General features: G+C 36.6%; 1 protein-coding gene across 2 annotated transcripts in view; it reads left to right on the forward strand.

The window, feature by feature from the left end:
• The window catches only part of SBF2 (SET binding factor 2), a 248,125-nt gene that overhangs the window by 160,473 nt on the left and 69,108 nt on the right, over window positions 1-18,544 (forward strand). For both annotated transcript variants that reach the window (XM_081335708.1, XM_081335707.1), the window contains exons 17-18: window positions 6,301-6,369; window positions 14,958-15,128. In XM_081335708.1, coding sequence (XP_081191834.1) covers window positions 6,301-6,369; window positions 14,958-15,128 — 240 coding nt within the window. The remainder of the gene's footprint in view (window positions 1-6,300; window positions 6,370-14,957; window positions 15,129-18,544) is intronic.

Here is an 18,544-nt window from a genome sequence, read left to right on the forward strand (position 1 = left end):
TGTAGATGGTGGGGTTTAAGATTTGGATAGAGTTGAAGTGAATGAGATCCTGCTGTGAAATACAAGGCATCTTGGCATCCCAACCATTTCCTTGGGAAAAGATTACAGCCTGAGTGTGCCTGAACTTTATTGCTATGGGCCTCATGACAGTTTTCAGAAACATCCATGGCATTCTCACTAAAGAAATTCAGATGTGCTGAAATTCATTCTTGTACTTCATGATTGGCTTAAGAAGGGAATAAAAAAATATAACTTAGGGTTTTTTTAACTCTCATGTTGTAACTTATAGAAACAATACTGCTGTGAAATATATAAAATGATGTGGGTCAGTACAAATTTTATTCAATGACTCTGGAAATGAATGTGCAGTGTCACTGATTTCTGTTGCTGTTAATGCTTCAAAGCTTTCCAGGACAGATGTTTTCAATTGTTAAAATTCATAAACCTTGTGAAGTAAATCAAGGTAAAAATACTTTTCATCAAAGTAATTGATTCCAAGATTGATTAATGAAAAATTAGATCAAAGTGAAGATTTACTTTCTCCATACCCATTCTGAATTTACTGAAAGTCACGAATGACTAGTTCCTGAAAAATCAAATTTGGCTGGAAAATAGTTGAAATTTAATAATTTAAAATACAGCTCTACATCTCATCTTATGTCTTGGACTGTAGAAAAGTTAACAAATCCAGTAAAGATGTATGTTGGTTCATTAACAGGTTAACTTGTTCCTAGGTTTTTCTAAGGACTGGCTTCGACAAACGTGATGTTGTGGAAGGTCCACTGGGTTTATGTATAAGCACAACATGTGATTTGATGTGCATTAACATCTCCTTATTCAAGCATTCCTGGAATAAAACCCTTGCATAATCTGAGATTGCTGGTATGTGATGTGATGACAAAGCAGAAGTTGCTGAGTTGATCATCATTCTCAAGCAATCCAGTGACATAAAGCTGCATTTTTAAAATAAAGAATAGATTGTCTTTATTTTAATTTTTACTGTCTAGCTAAAACCTTAGTGGTTGCACAGGGCAATGTTTAAAGAACAGTATATCAACTGTCTACAGCAGGTGTATCAAATTGCCAGCCCACAGGCCGGATGCATCATCAGGAAACCGTGCCCACCCCATTTCCGGCAATAGAGAAAAAGCTCCAATACGTTGCGCGACGTCACGTGACATCGCGAGTTTGACATGTCTGGTCTACAGAATATCAACAGGTCTCCACTTAATTTTATTAGACTGATGAGGTTTATCAGGTTTTAATTTGGGCCAGGCTATGACAATTTAGGTAAACATATATTATGTCTTTCTTTATGTGTCTGAAATATCTGTATTTACATCAAAATGCTCTAAAAAGCATAATTTTCAGTATACAGTAATTGCTGAAAGCTTTAGCTTTATGGAATTTGTGGAAGATTTTAATATTTTGACATCGTGGTGCATGATCCCCACCTTTTTGAGTGGGTATGTTTAACAATAGTTATGGATACTCTCACAAATATTGTCCTTCACAATATCCTGGGACAACAGTGGGGGATTGAAGACAGCCCTCCTTTCACAGCACCAACAACTGCAGGCAAAATAGGGGCTAGTGGATGGATTAGTTCCTTGGAAGTCGTCTCCGGATTAAACAGAGGACAAGGATTACCCACAAGTTTGTTCCATAAAGAATCTTCTTATGAAGACATCATAAAGTAGTGATCTCCAGTGCGTTCATTTTGCCTAAGCCATAGTTCAGCACCATTAATTTGGACACTACGTTTGCCTAGTTCCTGTCATAAGTACTTTTGGAGACTGCTTATTTACTTTTTAGGTAAATAAGGTGTTCTAGATGTTAAGAATCATCCAAAGGATAAGTTTCATTACTCAAGAATTTCCCACTCTGAATGAAATAAGTTTGTAACTGTAAGGATTAAAAAAAAATAACTTTGGGGAAACAGCAAAAGGCAGAATAGAATGTTGATTTTGGAAAGTTAAGAGATAGATGGAATATTTTATTGGATGCAACAGACTGAGGATGATTTGAATGTAAATGTGTATTTTTAAAATAATGCTAGATTACAAAATTATATGGAAAAAGATGCTGTGGATCTGAAAACGGATTTAAAATCATATGTGATATAGATTTACAATTGAAACCAGTTGACGCCTTAATAATAAGAGTAAAAACAAATAATAAATCAGAATAATGACTTTAAAAATTTTCTTATCTTGGATTTACAAAAGGGACATGTTAAACTAATGGACCTATTCCTGAGGGAGAGGGAGAAAATTATTTAAAAAATCAGCTTGAGGGACATTATTTCACAGGATTAAAGACCAAGAAAAGAAAGCAGAAGGAATTCAAGAAATTTATTTCATTAGGGTTATATATTGGGTTACTGATAGCTATTAATGAAATTTCATTTTGATCAGGACTGAATGATGAGGCTTTAAAGATATGTTTATAATTGGGGAGAGTTATTTTGCTTGTAGTCTTTGCTTGTAGACTATGGGGCAATATTACCATCTGACATGATGATGATGATGATGATGATGATGATGATGATGATGATGATGGGCACACTATTACCAATGGATAGACACTCAGGATCACGATTCTGGATTAAAGGGATAATTTCATAGATGGACATCTGTTTAAAATGCTATTAATTCATGTATGGAATTTCTCAATCATCCAGGTCATGGTTGTCCCAAAGATGCCTTTTCTAAAAGGCAACTGGACTTTCTTGGTGTTTTTTTTTCTCTTTGAAAATGTTTCACTCCTCATCTGAGAACTGAAAAAAGCTTCTTGGATGAGAAGCAAAATGTTTTTAAAAGAAAAAAAATCAAGAAAAGTCAGTTGCCTTTTAGAAAAAGGGGTATTTATTCATGTAACTTTAACATAATTGTAAGCTGCCTAGAGTCACTTGGATGAGTTGGGCAACTATAGAAATTGAATAAAACAAACAAATAAAAGAAGCTATGGTTAAAATATTACTGTTGTTTGCTTTAGTATCATAATTCAGTATGAAATATTCAGGTATTTTTGACCCAATCTGTACTCAGGTAATCCTCTTTCGGTGACTATTTGTTCAAAGACCATTCAAAATTACGACAGCATTGAAGGAAGGACTTATGACCATTCTTCATAGTTGTGTCCCTCACACATGGTTACATGATCACAGTTCAGATTCTTTGCAACCAGCCCACAGTTGTGATGGCCATGGTCATGTAACCATTATTTGCAATCTTCGCAGCCAGCTTCAAAGTTAATAGGGAAGCTAGTAGGAGGTCACAAGGCGATTATGTGACTTCAGGATACTACAACTGCACAAGCTTCACCTGACAACAGCAACTGGAATTGCTGCATCTGCCATCTTATATTGGCACAGCCATGTGATTTCGTATTTTAGAACCGTTCACTCAGCAACAGAGTTGCTGGCTGAGGAATTCTGGGAGTTGAAGTCCACAAGTCTTAAAGTTGCCAAGGTTGAAGACCCGCTCTGGAGCGTTAGAGGATGCTTTTCCATTGACAGTGTTAAAGTAAGGTTTGAGTTCAAGTCAAAGCAGTTTGCATAACTGGAATGGAATTCAACTGCTAAGGTAGTAAAATATTTTGATTATTCTGTTCAAAAGTGTCTCTCTTTTTTATATACATCTTAATCCGTCAAAAACCTAAGACCAAAGGAACAAAAGTATTGTGTGCATGACCCTGAGAATAAAAGTCAGGCCATTCATTTTCATCATTACATTCTTGTTGCTTTTCAAAAGTATGTTTTCCTCATTGTTGACAGCAACCACATTTTTGATGGATAATTATTTTAATGGCAAGTAAAAACACAATAACTCTTGCTGAGAGCTGAAAGCAGGTTTGCGAAAGCAGCTTGTGCAATCTTCACCCCCCATAGAGTCAAACTGGATATGTTTTTGAAATGGCTATTTGCAAGCAGAAGCTGTAAAACAGCAATCTTGGGGCCTCCTATCAAGACTGATATGAGTCTCATCCTCAGTTTCCTCTGAAAATCATTGCCTCTGATTTTGTTTTGTTTTTTAAATATGCAAGTGGCTAAGGGAGTTGTGGGCGTTTTTCCCCCATACTTGCTAGTTGCATAGTTGTGTGTATGTATTGAATAGAAGTGCAGAATAATACCGATTCGTTCCATTAGATGGAATCAACCATCTTTTTTCCTTTAGAAAATGAATATTTTCATTTCACCTAGCAAGTACTAAAACCAGAAGCCTCAGAGGCAGAGATTCAGTGATTAGCTTGAATGACTACACTTATTCCAAGACCTAGAAAAGCCTTTTACCTTTTATTTGTTTGTTTATTTATTTATTTAGAAAAATTATATGGTCATCCAACTCACAATCACTCAGTCAACTTATAAATAGAATAGAATAGAATAGAATAGAATAGAATAGAATAGAATAGAATAGAATAGAATAGAATAGAATAGAATAGAATAGAATAGAATAGAATAGAATAGAATAGAATAGAATAGGGCTGGAAGGGACCTAGGAGGTCTTCTAGTCCAGCCTCCTGCTCAAGCAGGAGAACCTATACCATTTCAGACAAGTGATTGTCTAGTCTTAAAAATCTCCAGTGATGGAGCGCCCATGATTTCTGGGGGCAAGCTGTTCTCACTGTTAAGAAGTTTCTCCTTAATTCTAGACTGCTTCTCTCTTTGATCAGTTTCCAACCATTGTTTCTTGTCCTGCCCTCTGGTGCTTTGGAGAATAATATGACACCCTCTTCTTTGTGGCAGTCCCTCAAATAATGAAATACTGCTATCATGTCACCCCTGTTTCTTCTTTTCTTTAGACTAGCCAAACCCAAGTCCTGCAGCCGTTCTTTATATGTTTTATACTTTTGTACTTATACCTTTGATTTCTCCTGCCTAAATGTAAAACTTGGCTTTTCTCCACATTAAAATTCATTTTGCTGGATAGGCCCATTGTTCAAGTTTGGATCCTGAGCTTCTCTTCTGGGGTGTTGGCAATTCCTACCAGTTTAGTATCATATGCAAGAAAACCCCTTTCTCTATGGGGATGAAGCTTCACAAGGAGGAAGCAACCACAGAGAAGCCCCTTCATGGTCACTAGATGGATCTCCTTAAGAGAGGGAATCCATAACATATCCTGCCTCCCCTCTCTCGTGGATCAGGTACATGAAACTGGGAAAATATGGTCCTTCAAATTTAAAAAGAATCCAACAGGTGCCTAGTGAAAAATGCAGACCTTAGCAATGGGAGTTTTAATTTCTCTTTCTTATCTCTTTCTCCGACTTCTGTTAGATAACTTTAAAATCTCCATTCTCCATTTTGGACTGTAACAACAATAGAGTCCCGTGTGTTGTTATTGTAATGGATTAATCTACTTTCAGGCTGTTAGCTGCTGACCTTGGCTGATATAGCTCTCCCAGACACTAGTCATTTATGTTTGGAGCATTTTACCAATAAACATTCTAATATATATTTTTATTCTATCATTTCTCTTTTTTCCTTGAATAGGCCAAAAGGTTTATTTTCAATATATTTCATTTTCCTCTTTTTTACCCTTCTCCACTTGATTTTGGTAGCATACGTTCAAGAACTGCTTATAGCCTGGACATGCCAGTTTAAAATTACATATGTGAGATGGGCAGCTATATAAATTAATTGAACAAATTAGTGGTTTGAATGGTTAATGCTCAAAATGCATGTTTAAATATCTAAATTTTTCCTAGAATGGGAAGACTAGAACCCTAAGCAATATTTTTATCATGGTGTAATTGAACACATGTCAGAAGGCCTCATGTTTTCTAAGTCCCATTCTCTTGCTCCTATTAGACATAAACAGGTTATAGGTCTTCAGCTCAAACAAGATGCTTCTGTTTTATATAGAAAGGTTATATCAGTTCTCCCCAGAGCCAGACTGCCAGTATTCCACTATAACTATGTGCTGGATATCACAGGCTTGATCATTGGGGAAAGTATTGGGGTTATACAGTACCTTCACACTAAGTTGATTTCAAGGGATTGGACACCGATACCAATTGTACTTGGATATATGTCTAATTTATTCCTACAGTTTTTCTCCAGAAGTGGTCTATATATAAATATTTTTCATTGGAAAATGTTTTTTATTTTTATTTTATTTTATGTCAAGATTTATTTAAAAGAATATCAGTGCTTCATTTTATTTTTTTAGCATAACTGTGCTTTGTTTTTGGGTTACATTTTCTAGGAATATGTCTCCTGGTTAAAATTTGAAACATCTCAATTAATAATTATAACTTGCTAACCTTCTCTTTTTTGTTTTTTTTATGAACCCAAAGGATTGTTCATCTTCAGAAGAATACAATATTGCTGCAACATTATTACCATTGACAACTGCTTTTTATAGGGTAAGTTGTGTTCTAAGAATTAAGAATATATTTCTAAGAATATATCTGCACTGAGATTACATAAAGGATGAAGATTACAAGAGTATTTTACCCAGGGCTTGTTCAACTTATTTTTCTGTCTTATTTTCTTCCAGCCCAACCTCTCAATCTCTTTCAGATATTGTTGGGTTTCCTGTCTTTCCAACACTGTGTGCTTCTAAAAGGCATTAAGGGTCAAAAAAACCCTGAAAGGATTAGATTAAATTTCATATTGAATTTGACATGGCAATATTAGGCATTCATTAGGGTTGTCCTACTCTTTGTTTTCTTGTATTCTACATAAGAGTGGGGAACTGTAAAGAAGTATCCTTCCTTCCTTCCTTCCTTCCTTCCTTCCTTCCTTCCTTCCTTCCTTCCTTCCTTCCTTCCTTCCTTCCTTCCTTCCTTATATGACAAAGTGTTATAAGGAAGGAAGAATCATCCGTTCTACAAGGATACTTCACTTATATTCTATAATTAGTCTTGACATTTCTAATCTATTTCTTTCAAGTGTTAGGTCTCATAAATCTAAGCAGCAATCGAAATAAAATAGAAATAAAAGAAGATAGAAATTCTATCATTTCAAAATAATAAAATTAGGACAAAAATGTACATCAAGAATCACTCTTTGTTTTGATCCAGATTATAGCTATAGAGCACATTATAGGCAGCTCTACAAAATTATTGGCATAGTCAATCACAAAAAATGAATTATCAAAAGCCAAATTTACAGTGATATTTCCCACCTCTTCCTGTAGCTCCCTTCCCCATGGCACTCCCTCAATTTACCCTTGACATTGTTCTAAGTAGGATGGTTATATTTCCAAATAAGTTCCTCTGCTGAATCATCTTATTGAATATTTTTCTAAAGATTGTATTGAAATACATAGTGGATTTAAAGGCATTCTTGGAAGTAAAAGAGTTTGGTGGAGGGTGCAAGAGCCATTTTGATGTAGTGACTAAAGTTCCAGGACAGAAACTGGGAAACCATAAGTCAGAGTCTTCCCTTGCCTACAAAGAGAGGTGGATGGCACTGGGCCAGTCATTCTCTTTCAGCCCTAGGAAGAAGGCAATGGCAAACTGCTTCTGAAATCTTGCCAAAAAAGTTGCAGAGACTTGTCCAGGCAGTTGCCAGGAGTCAACATAAGTCTATAGAGGATAATTACATGCATCAAAGAATACTAGCATCTAGTTTTCCCATTTAATTTGTTTTTAAATTAAGAAGAATAACATAATTTTTTTAAAAAAATGGTGTCCAATGACAAATATTGGGATTTCTAATGCTCCTTTCACAATGATTCTAATTAGATTAATTGTTATCTAAGCCAGAGGTCCCCAACCCCCAGTCCGTGGCATGCCAGAAACCGGGCCATGCAAACAAGGGAAGCCTATCCATGAGATGCAGGCAGCACACAAAACCACGCCCCTTCCGGTCTGCGGAAAAACGTCTCCCCACCAAACTGGTCCCTGGTGCCTAAAAGGTTGGGGTGATCTGATCTAAGCTATTTAACAGTCTGTGCTTAAGCACTCCTGATGTCCTGATGTCTGCCACTACATTTGAATATCTTAACTGAATGGTCATATCGTTTTAGACCAGTGTCTCTCAACTTTGGCAACTTGAAGATTGGTAGACTTCAATTCCCAGGATTTCCCAGTCAGTCATGTTAAGGTCCACACAACTTCAAGTTACCAAGGTTGAGACACACTGTTGTAGATTAAAATTCCAGCCAAAGGCTAATAGAACTGTAATCTAAGGAAATAGGAACAATTACTTGAAATAACAAAGAGTGTATATTTAAAATATATTGTGGTTTTTGTTGATGTTTACCATAGTTAAAATCCAATACAACAATTAATATCCTATGACTAGGCTCTGACAAAACTTGACAGAACAGGATATGACTGTAGAAGTTCATGGGCTCATAGCTTTCAGCATTAAACTCATTAAACTATTGGATGCATACTTGTGGTCTGGAAATTTTTTTACAGTTTTTCAGCAGCAAGCCTCCCAAAAATCTTATAGTACCTTAACAACAAACATCTTCCCATTAATTGAATTTTTATTTACTGGTCTAAATAATCAGAGGAGTGTGATTCATTTAAGCCAGGAGAAGCATTCTTCATTGTACATGTAAAAATGTCTTGTGTAAATAAACAACTTTAATCTTTAGTACAGAAAACAATGTTTCTGTTTACCATTAGTAATACAGTTGGAATTTGTTTAATATATCAATAAGTACTTGTACTTGAGATACAATGTTTCCTGTCTTTCTTTTAAAGATTATTAATTTTTGACTACTATTTTATAGTAGTGGACATTTAAATCACTTTTAACATTTTCAACCCGTCTGAGGAAATTCTTTGTACTCTCCTTAGAATATAGGAAGCTAACTACAAATGTTTCAGATGCAGATTTGTTTGAGCATCTTCCTGTGGTGAGTTAGTGCATACTTAGCTTTGCAAATTATAAATCGGCATGAGAAGAGGAAATATAGTTTAGCATGTTCCTCATTTGCTTAATGTATTGAATGCATTAAATATACTTTGATTTTTAACATGTTAAAAAAACTTTCTTGTGATTGCTGGTATATCTAATAGGTTAGTTCAATAACTAGACATTGTTTTCAATAATCATGATCAAGGTTGCAGTTTTACATATACTACAGAATAAATCCCATGAAACATACAGATCATACATGTAAACTCACATAAGATTCCGCTCTAAATCACACTTTTGACACATTTATGGTCCCATCATTGCAAGAATGTGCAATTTGATTGGTTTTATATTCTCATACAAATAGCATTCTCATAGCAAAGTAAATGAAATACCATGCGCCATTTTTTTAAAAATTGCAGTTTGCACATGGGCTGTTTAAAGCCCATAATTCAGAAGGATTTAATCAACCTGAGAACAGACTTGCTGCTGTTTTTTAAAATAAATCTGTGACTGTATTTTATCAGAGCATTTTAACAGAATTTTTTAAAAGAGATAAAGCTCACAAAGACAAAGCAGCCCTGTCTGTTCTTGAATAAAGCTCATATTTTTAAATCTATATGCTATTTACGTCTGGGGAATGTCTGAGCAGTCATCTATAATCATCTGTACTCATCAGATGGATAACTTATTTTTGGTTACATTTCCTTAAGGATACTTGGAAGCCACAACTTCCTGAGGCTAAAACTGCAGAGGATTGAATTTGGAAGTTGCTCTGGTTAAAGGATTCTTAGCAAGCTATAGAAGATTATGCTTTCTTCTACCAGTCTCTCTTTTTTTTGCCAATACTTTTCTTACCAGCCTTAATTATCATTTAAAAGATGCTACAGCCACCCTTGAATGAAGGCAAATATGCATGTCCTAGGACAGTGTTGCAGGAATCCAATCTGGGTTTGTCACCGGGACCAGAGGTTTAGTCTTCCAAGCTTTCGGACTCATGCTGGTGCCCATCCTCTATTTAAAAGATTCTACAGACACCATTTATACAAGGATTTCAAAACATTTTCTCAAATTGGTTTGAGCGGCTTATTCCTTTCCCTCTTAAGTCTTTGGTTTGCCCCCTCTTCAGGTAGTCATTGCTGGACCCACTATACAATCTTTATACAGTAGCTATCCTCCCCTTTGGGGGAAGGGTGATTGAGAATGTGTTTGGAGCAGTTTCAGAAGATCTTGGATGAAGCAGATTATTAGGATCTCTTTCAGTCTCAGGATTTAGTCCCAGGTATGGGGCAGAATTGGCATTAGTCATGCTTTGGATGATCTCTGATGAGGGTGAAGTTGGGGTTGTGCGTGCATACTTGCCCTACTTGACTTCTCATTGGGTTTCAATACGATCCACTATGATCACCTCAAGAATTGAGGTTAGTGTTGTGCTGGCTCAGCTCTTTCCTCTGAGGTTGATTCCAGTTGGTGGTGGTTGGGCAGGAGACATCCCTCCCTCGGTCCATGCTATGTGGGGTGCTTCTGTTCTGTTTCAGCCTACGACTGGCCCTGTTTGAATGTCAGGGACAACCCCTTTTTATAATCAACAGGCTGGAACTAACCCAACCAAATTTATTTACAAAAGTTAAACGAAAAGTTCAAACAAAACTTAAACCAAAAAGGTTAAACAAGAGTTAAACAATAACAGACCAGGACTCTCGCAGAAGCTCTTCAAACGGTTGCCTTCAGCAACCAGCACCTCCCACACAGTCCCCTTTTAACAGCAGTCCCAAGGCGTGGCTTCTCATTGCCTTCTCCCGAGTTGCCTCATTGCTTTCCTCTGCTCAGTTCTGCTAGATTGCCTCCTGCTCCTAGCGTTCCTGAACAGAGCCAGCTGTGAATCATCTTCTTCCAATCCTTCATGCACACACAGCTGGGTCTGAGGAGGAACACGATGGGAGGGACCAGGCTGAGAGTTCTGTGGTGCATCAGAACCTTCCTCTGACACCAAAGGCTCTCCAAACCCCTCTTCCTCCTCCTCTTCAGAATTGTGCAATTCAGCTGCCAGAACCGCAGGCTGACGCTGAATCACAAAAGCTTCAAGGTTTGGTATTCTCCCTGCTGGATGAGCTCATCTATCGCCATGGGGTGAGGTTTATTCTGGGCCTGGAGGCTGTGAGGGTCTAGACGGGAAATAACGGACTCCAGTTCAATTGGAGTGTTTTTGGCTTTGGGGGCCTTCTGGTTCTAGGACTATGCCATCTTTGGTGCTTGATGGAGTGACACTCAGTACCCCAGGCAAACAATCTGGGGCTCTTTCTGGATTGCTTGAAGAGCAAGTGACATTAACGGCTAGCATCTTATCAGTTAACAATTGCAACATGTTAAGAAATCACTGCATTTGTTGAGACTTTTTGAGATTGACTGAAATCTTTTCATGTATGTGGGTTTGGCAACCGATGGTGGACTTAAAGTAACATTTTTCCAAAGCAATCACTAAAGTATCCTGGGAGATTGAAATGCTGATGTTATTTTGTCTTCATTTTGAGTCCTCATGTCAAATTTATGACCGCTAATTATTTTGCATAAAATTTGTCCCATTTATCCTATATAAGATCCAGAGGGGTCAATGTAAAACTTCTATATAAAACTGCTGAGCAGAAGTCAAAACATTTTTTCCCAATTGTTGAAGGAAAAGTGACTATTTTATTAGGCTGTCCTAACAGAGAAATAACATACACTTCTTCCACAGAAATCTATTGCCCTCTGCTGGTGATATCTAAGCTTCACTTAATGGCACTCATCCCAGTTTTATTTAATGAAATGTATATAATCAGAAAAATTAAATAGAATAGTTTGAAGATTAGATTTGATAGTAGCACAGAATAATGTTGGATAACTTGTATATTTTTATAAAGATACACTAGCATAACATGGTGATTCTTTATTCACTGATGATTTTGTATTTTGATGGCTATTGCCCAGAATCCATGTCTAAAGTTCAGTTTGGTTTTGAAGAAAGGAGCCAAATTAGGCGGTTTGTGGAGCTGGTGGGAACAAACCCACACTGTGTGGTGTTGTTGACTATATATTTACCTGAAAAGGATGTGTTCTCCCCTCCCCCTGAATTATCTTGGAGATCTATTGAAAACAAATTAATCAGGAATTGGAACTTATGAAAGCAAGTGGGAGATAAGGGGGGAGAAAGCAGTGCCATTGTATTAGCAGATGAGACAAGCTCTTTTGCCTGCCGTTTTGGATAGAGGATGTGTATTTGCAGGGGAGAGTCTTCTCTGTAGATGGAGGCTTTGTATGCAGTTGAGAACTCTGGGAAATCAGAATCCTCAGTTGGTGGAGAGTCTTTATGTATAGAATGACTGTCCATAGCAAACCTCTGCTCTCTATTAATGGAAGGCACAAGAGATTAGCAGACTGATTGTGTGCGGGAGATCGGAAATTCTAAGACTGGAACTTCTACAAGGATTAAAGTCACTTTATTCATTGAAGTTTACCACAGAGGAAATAGCCATAGATTTCAGCAGGCATTCAAATAGAAAAGCTTTCATTAGTTTGTTTCCTTTTTGTGAATATAAAGTGGGAAATAGTTCATTAACCCAAGGAGTACTTCCCTAGTGTCCATCCCAGTTTGTATGGAATATACTAGTAACTACTGCAGTGCTATTCTTAGCACTGCAGAAGCCAATGCACTCTAATCTGGGCATAAGAACTACTGAATTCAGCTGGGTTTAGAATAAACATAGATAAATACTTGCTTTCCAAGCACAGATTTCTACAGGCTGTAACATGATGTGTTTATGTATGTGTGCCTATGATAACAGTAGTTTGTGAATGAAATAATGGTTTGTGTGTGCCTGTTTCTCATATTTATTTTATTTTTATTTATATATATTTATTTATTTATATACTGCTATAACCCCAAAACCCTGGCAATTTAAAGTGGTTTCTGCAAACAGAGAAATATTAAGAAAAAAATTATTTAATGCAAGTATCAAACTCTTATTTTTGTTTATTGTAAGTTCTGGATTCTTTGAATAAGCTAATATAGCTAATTTTCTATTGAATATATTCCACAAGAAAATTATGGGCTCCACCTAGTATTATTTCTCATGAAAGCACTTGAAAATGGAACTGATGGTAAACTTTATTCCATAGAGTGGGTTTCCATTCTTTCTTCATTGTTACAGGTAGGGTTATCTCAAGTTAAATTTTTATGGGACTATTGTAATCTGAGTGACAAAAATGTACACATTATTTTCTACAGTTCCGTTAGAACACTGAATTAGTATTAGTTATTTCTAGAGTAGAAATTATTATTGTGGTTGGCTGTACAATCAGCTCGACATTTAGACTACATTTTGCATTTTTATTCAGGCCTGATTATTGTTCAATGGTTTTAAAGTCACAGGATGTAAGTTTTTCCAAGTAAAACTGCCTTTTGGAATGCCAATGCTATTATTTAATGGTAAGGTAAAGGTAAAGGTAAAGGTTCCCCCGCACATGCGTGCTAGTCGTTTCCAACTCTAGGGGCCGGTGCTCATCTCCGTTTCAAAGCCGAAGAGCCAGCGCTTGTCCGAGGACGTCTCCGTGGTCATGTGGCCGGCATGACTAGACGCCAAAGGCGCACGGAATGCTGTTACCTTCCCACTGTAGTGGTCCCTATTTTTCTACTTGCATTTTTACATGCTTTTGAACTGCTAGGTTGGCAGAAGCTGGGACGAGTAACAGGCGCTCACTCTGCTACGCGGCACTCGGGATTCGACCCGCCAAACTGCCGACCTTCTGATCGACAAATTCAGCGTCCTAACCCACTGAGCCACCGCGTCCCTTTATTTAATGGTACATTAAGGAATTATAATTTCAAAAATACTTTATTATCAAAGCTCTAGGGCAGACATGTCAAACTCGTGACGTCACATGACATTGTGAGAAGTATTGGGACTGTTTTGCCATTGCCAGCAATGGGGTGGGTGCGGCTTCCAGATGATGCGTCGGGCCCGTGCTTTCCCCTGCTCTAGGGAAAGCATGGAAATATGAATGCCTTCATATTTCATCCATACTGCATGGAAGTTTGATAAACAAACAATACTTTTACAAAGAAAAGACACACACTCATTCCCACAGTGAAAGACTGGCTGGTAAAATTGACTCTTCTAATTAAAAAGAAGAATTTTATCTAGTTTTGCTTCCATTTGGTAACCACTTCTGGATTTTTGTACTTGAAACTGAAAAAAAGGAAGTTTAATTTTAGGTTTTGGTTATTAGAATGATTTTGTTGTTATACAAATGGCTTGAAACATTTAGAAATGTAAACCAAAAGGTTGAGATTGTATTTTTTTTCTATTCTGTTGCACTGAAGTCACTTCTTTTTTCTTACTTTTTCGCTTCTTTCCGCAGTTCTCTTCCCTCTTTAACTTTTCAATTTTTGTTTCTATTTGTATTTTATCTTATAGCAAACTTCAATAAAAATACTTTTTGTACTTTGGGCAATTTGGAGATTGCACTAATTAAACCTTGTGACAATCTCTTATTTCTGAGCACACACATAGTCATTTTTGATAAAGTTAAATTTCCCTTCCGTGACTTTTACAAGTAGAGTACTTACTGTACTCTACAAAGATATTATAAAAATATTTAGGGGTAACATAAGGGAAGCCTACAAGGTCTCTGTAGCAGTGATATAAAATTTCAGATCTATTTTATAAGTATAAATCATGGGCTGTTTGCTTAAATTCAGACATGGCTTTCAGATATGGCTTTTTCTGGAGCCAATATAAAGTAGGAAATTGGATGGGAGTCCACTATAGGTCATGTCTATGTTGCCTATCATTATAGTGGAAATTCAAGAGGAAAATAAGGTTTTTGTAAAAGATTTGGAAAGATTAAATTTATGAGTGTTTTGCCCTCCCTTTTGGATTTTTTTAAAAAATATATTAGATGAGATAGATCCACATATATTTTATCAAAGTACAAGCATTGCTATAATTATTTCTCTTGCTATCAAAGCACAAGCATTGCTAGAATTCTTTCTAGTGCTGAAACTATCTGTCCTAACAAAGTTTGCTTATTACAAACTGAATTTGCTGTAGTTCTTGTTGGGTAAAATTATTCTGCTGACTTATTTGACTTTCAGAAATTAGCTCCTGGAGTCAATCAATTTGCATATACCTGTGTCCAAGACCACCCAATATGGGCTAACCAGCAGTTCTGGGAAACAACCTTTTATAGTGATGTGGAAAATCAAATTCGCTCTCTGTATCTTTCAACTAAGGAAGACAATCATCCACAACACTTAATGCAAAAGGTAAGTAAAACAATAATATGACATACTAATTTAAAAAGCTAAATTGCACAGGGTTTTCGGGGTTTTGTTTAACCAACGGGCTCTGTAACATGAAAAAGGTTGAAAAATTCTGTTCTACAGTACAGTATTAGCAATCTTCACCACTACTTTCTCCAAGTCAATACTAAAAATGTGGAAAAGAAGTGAGCCAAGAACAAAATTGTGTGATTCCCTATTGACACCTCATTTCAATGTGACGAGTCATTCACGAGCACTATTTGAACATTTTAATCCAGTTGTAGCTCCAAGTACTGTAGTAGGCAGAGTATCCAGCCCCATTTTGCTAACTTGCTTATCAGAATATCCTGGTTACTCTGTCAAATATTTTGTTAAAATGAAGCTATAGCAGTGCTATAGTCTTCTAACAAATTTGCCCAATGTATGAAATAAATTTGATGAAACTTGCTCTGGTCAATCACATTTGTATGGCTGCCCATCTCACAAAAAAGTGAGTGAGCAATGTACAACAGTCCAAAGAAATAGCATATACCTAAAATAATCAATGTAAAAATATAGAATCAGCATAATGAAGCCATGTAAACCCTGTTCCTTGGCGTTCCAGGCTGGTGACATAACCAGGTGTGGGAGGACTCCCAAGACATGGAAAGGAATGGGATTCATCTAATTATTATTTTTTTGGCGGCAGGGAAATGATCCATAAAGTGTGTGCCACAGCAGACAAGGCCTGTCACCTGGGTCTCACCAAATGTACATCTCTGATGTACACTATTCATACATCCACGTTGATTTCAGTAATCACTACAGGTCTTTTCATAAATAAATGAAGATTTTTTCTGAATGTTCAGGCCAAATTAGTTCTTCTATCCTTGTGAATCAGCAGTTTCTATAGTAATATTTCCCCCCTTTAAAGATAATGGGAAAGTTGGTAGGAAATTAAAAGCTCATGCTGCTGTCAAATTTTTCTTCATTCCAAAACAGTAATATTTCTGAATTTCCTCTGCTATTTTCCCCATACACATATTCATTCACACTCATTTCAGAGTTGTTAATAATGTAGATTTCTTCCAGAAGTTGGCAAAGTTATTTGGAGTCATGAGGAATAAACCTGACTGTTCAGCCAGAAAATTGTGTTCTCTGTATAGAAATGAAACTAAGAAGAAGCTGCATGAGTAATGTCTGGGGTTCCTTAACATACATATGTATGTACATACATACATACAAACAAGTAAAGGAGAAAGGAAGGGAGAAGAGCTCCCTGAAGATTGCTTGGCCATAGCCAATGAATGGACCGTAGTAGCTTCTAGTGAGGGCTATAAGAAAAGGATGTTAATGGAAAGAAGTAAGTGCCAGGCTTGTATGAACTTGTTTTCTGTTTATTTGCTAGAATTAGCAAGAATTTTATAAGAGGAACTTGCATTCAAGTTTTTGTATGTGAACTCAAATTCCAAGAAAAATCCATCAGTTCTAGACAATGTTCTATATGCTTCTTGAGAATACGTGAATAGAAAACTTGATATGAAAATCATTCCATTGGCTGCGTTTTTCTGATTCCTTCTCAGATTAAAGCAGATTCATTTCCCCTTTCATGAACTGCTTTGAAGTCATTTCTAACACCAAACTGAAAAAGCATGTCTGTGTCACAACATAAGTTGGCTTCTTTTTGGTGTGGTTTTGTCACTCTGCCATGTATCACTTGCTTTCTGTTTTGTCATGTTTTTCTTTGTAGTGTTTTGTGTTTTTCTCTCTCCTTTCGGACACTTTTGTTTTTCTTTTTTTTCCCTTTTTAATGTTAAAGTTATATTGGGAAAGCAGCATTCTGGTATGGGAAATTGCATAAGTCACAGTTATCAGTTATATTATTCTGGAATGATAACTTAATGTTTCTTTGAGTATATGGTTGTATGACTAAAGGAATATACCCTGGGCAAACTTGGTTGATGCCAATAATATGCCTGTACATGTATTGTAGACATTATAGGAATGCTGCATTGTAGAAGTATGTTACAGCCTTTAGAATGAAATGAGGGATGGAATGAGACATGCCTTAATTATCCAGGGATACTTGACTTACCGACATTATGCGCCCTAGTGATAAGTCAAAATGTCTCCATTATAGTAAAACTTGTAAAATGGAAGATTTGGTAACTCAATAGAGAGTAACAGAAGGAGGCTCTTTCTATCATATTGCCTCATAGTATTAATTACATGCCTCTTGAATTATATGAAATATCAAATATGACGCAAGGACATTTTCATTTGTTTTGAAAACGAGAGCATTCTAGTTAAGCTTTATTTCCCATTGAATGTGCAGCTGAATGTGCAAAGATCTGCAGGGGGGGGGGGACATTTGAAGATATGTTGGCTTCCACACAAGCCCAACTCATGTACAGATGTCTGCAAGAGAAACATCTGAGCAATGTTGGCAAAGGACATCATTTTAAGAACATCTGACAAGGACTAAAGAATTGTATATAGTCAGAGAAAGATACGAGAAGGACAACAAAAAAGGGGAGGGGGAAGTTGTTCCAAACACATGCATGGAGAAGAACAGCTGAATTGCAGAGGAGAGAGTTGTAGTAAACATAGGTATTTTCTTGATGCCTTTCCCAATATTGTGCAGATGTCTGGAATACTATGTATATATACTATTAACACTAATGAGGTCATGTAATGAAACTTGCCAAGCACCTTTGCCCTAATTTCTTAAATAGACCGTATATCTTATCTACATGCCAACCAGCTAGTTGACAGGAAGTGATACATGCAGCTGGTGAAAACTAGAACATTTTTCTGTGCTACAATGCTATTTACACAGCTCACCTATTCATATAATACAATAACAACAAATAGAATGTAATAACAAATAGAAAGCAGAAATAAATAATTGTTACACTAGAGTGAAGACCGAAATGATAATATTGTTATCAATTTTTTAAAAAAGATACTTTTTAAAAAGGCAAAGCAAACCAAAAAGAAGATGAAAAAACTTTTTTTAAAAAAAATAGCATTATTATAGCCTCCCTCTCTTTTTTTCTCAGCTCTTAATTGCTATTTATACTATACTAGTAATGGTGACTCAATGACATGTGTCAAAAGTGACATGCCATGCCATTTTGGGTGAGGTTCACCAACACCTGACAACTGTTCTCAAAAGCACACCCCATTCTCATGTGATTTTTGAAGGGTGCAGAGGCTTCCGGATCCTCTGAGGACCATCTGAGCCTCTGAAAATCCTCAGGGAACAGGGCGTGCTTTCTTGTGACTTTCCAAGGCTGCAGAGGCCACAGAAGAGCTTTCTCCATAGATCTTTTGAGAACCAAGGCCTGATGCGACCCACAACAGCCCTAGCCTGAAAAGGCCTGTCAGTAGAAAGAGAACACAGCCTGAAGATAAGCAGTGTGCAGAATGCTGCTATA

Source organism: Vipera berus, assembly GCF_964194415.1.
Source record: "Vipera berus genome assembly, chromosome: 1".
Lineage (NCBI taxonomy): Eukaryota > Metazoa > Chordata > Lepidosauria > Squamata > Viperidae > Vipera > Vipera berus.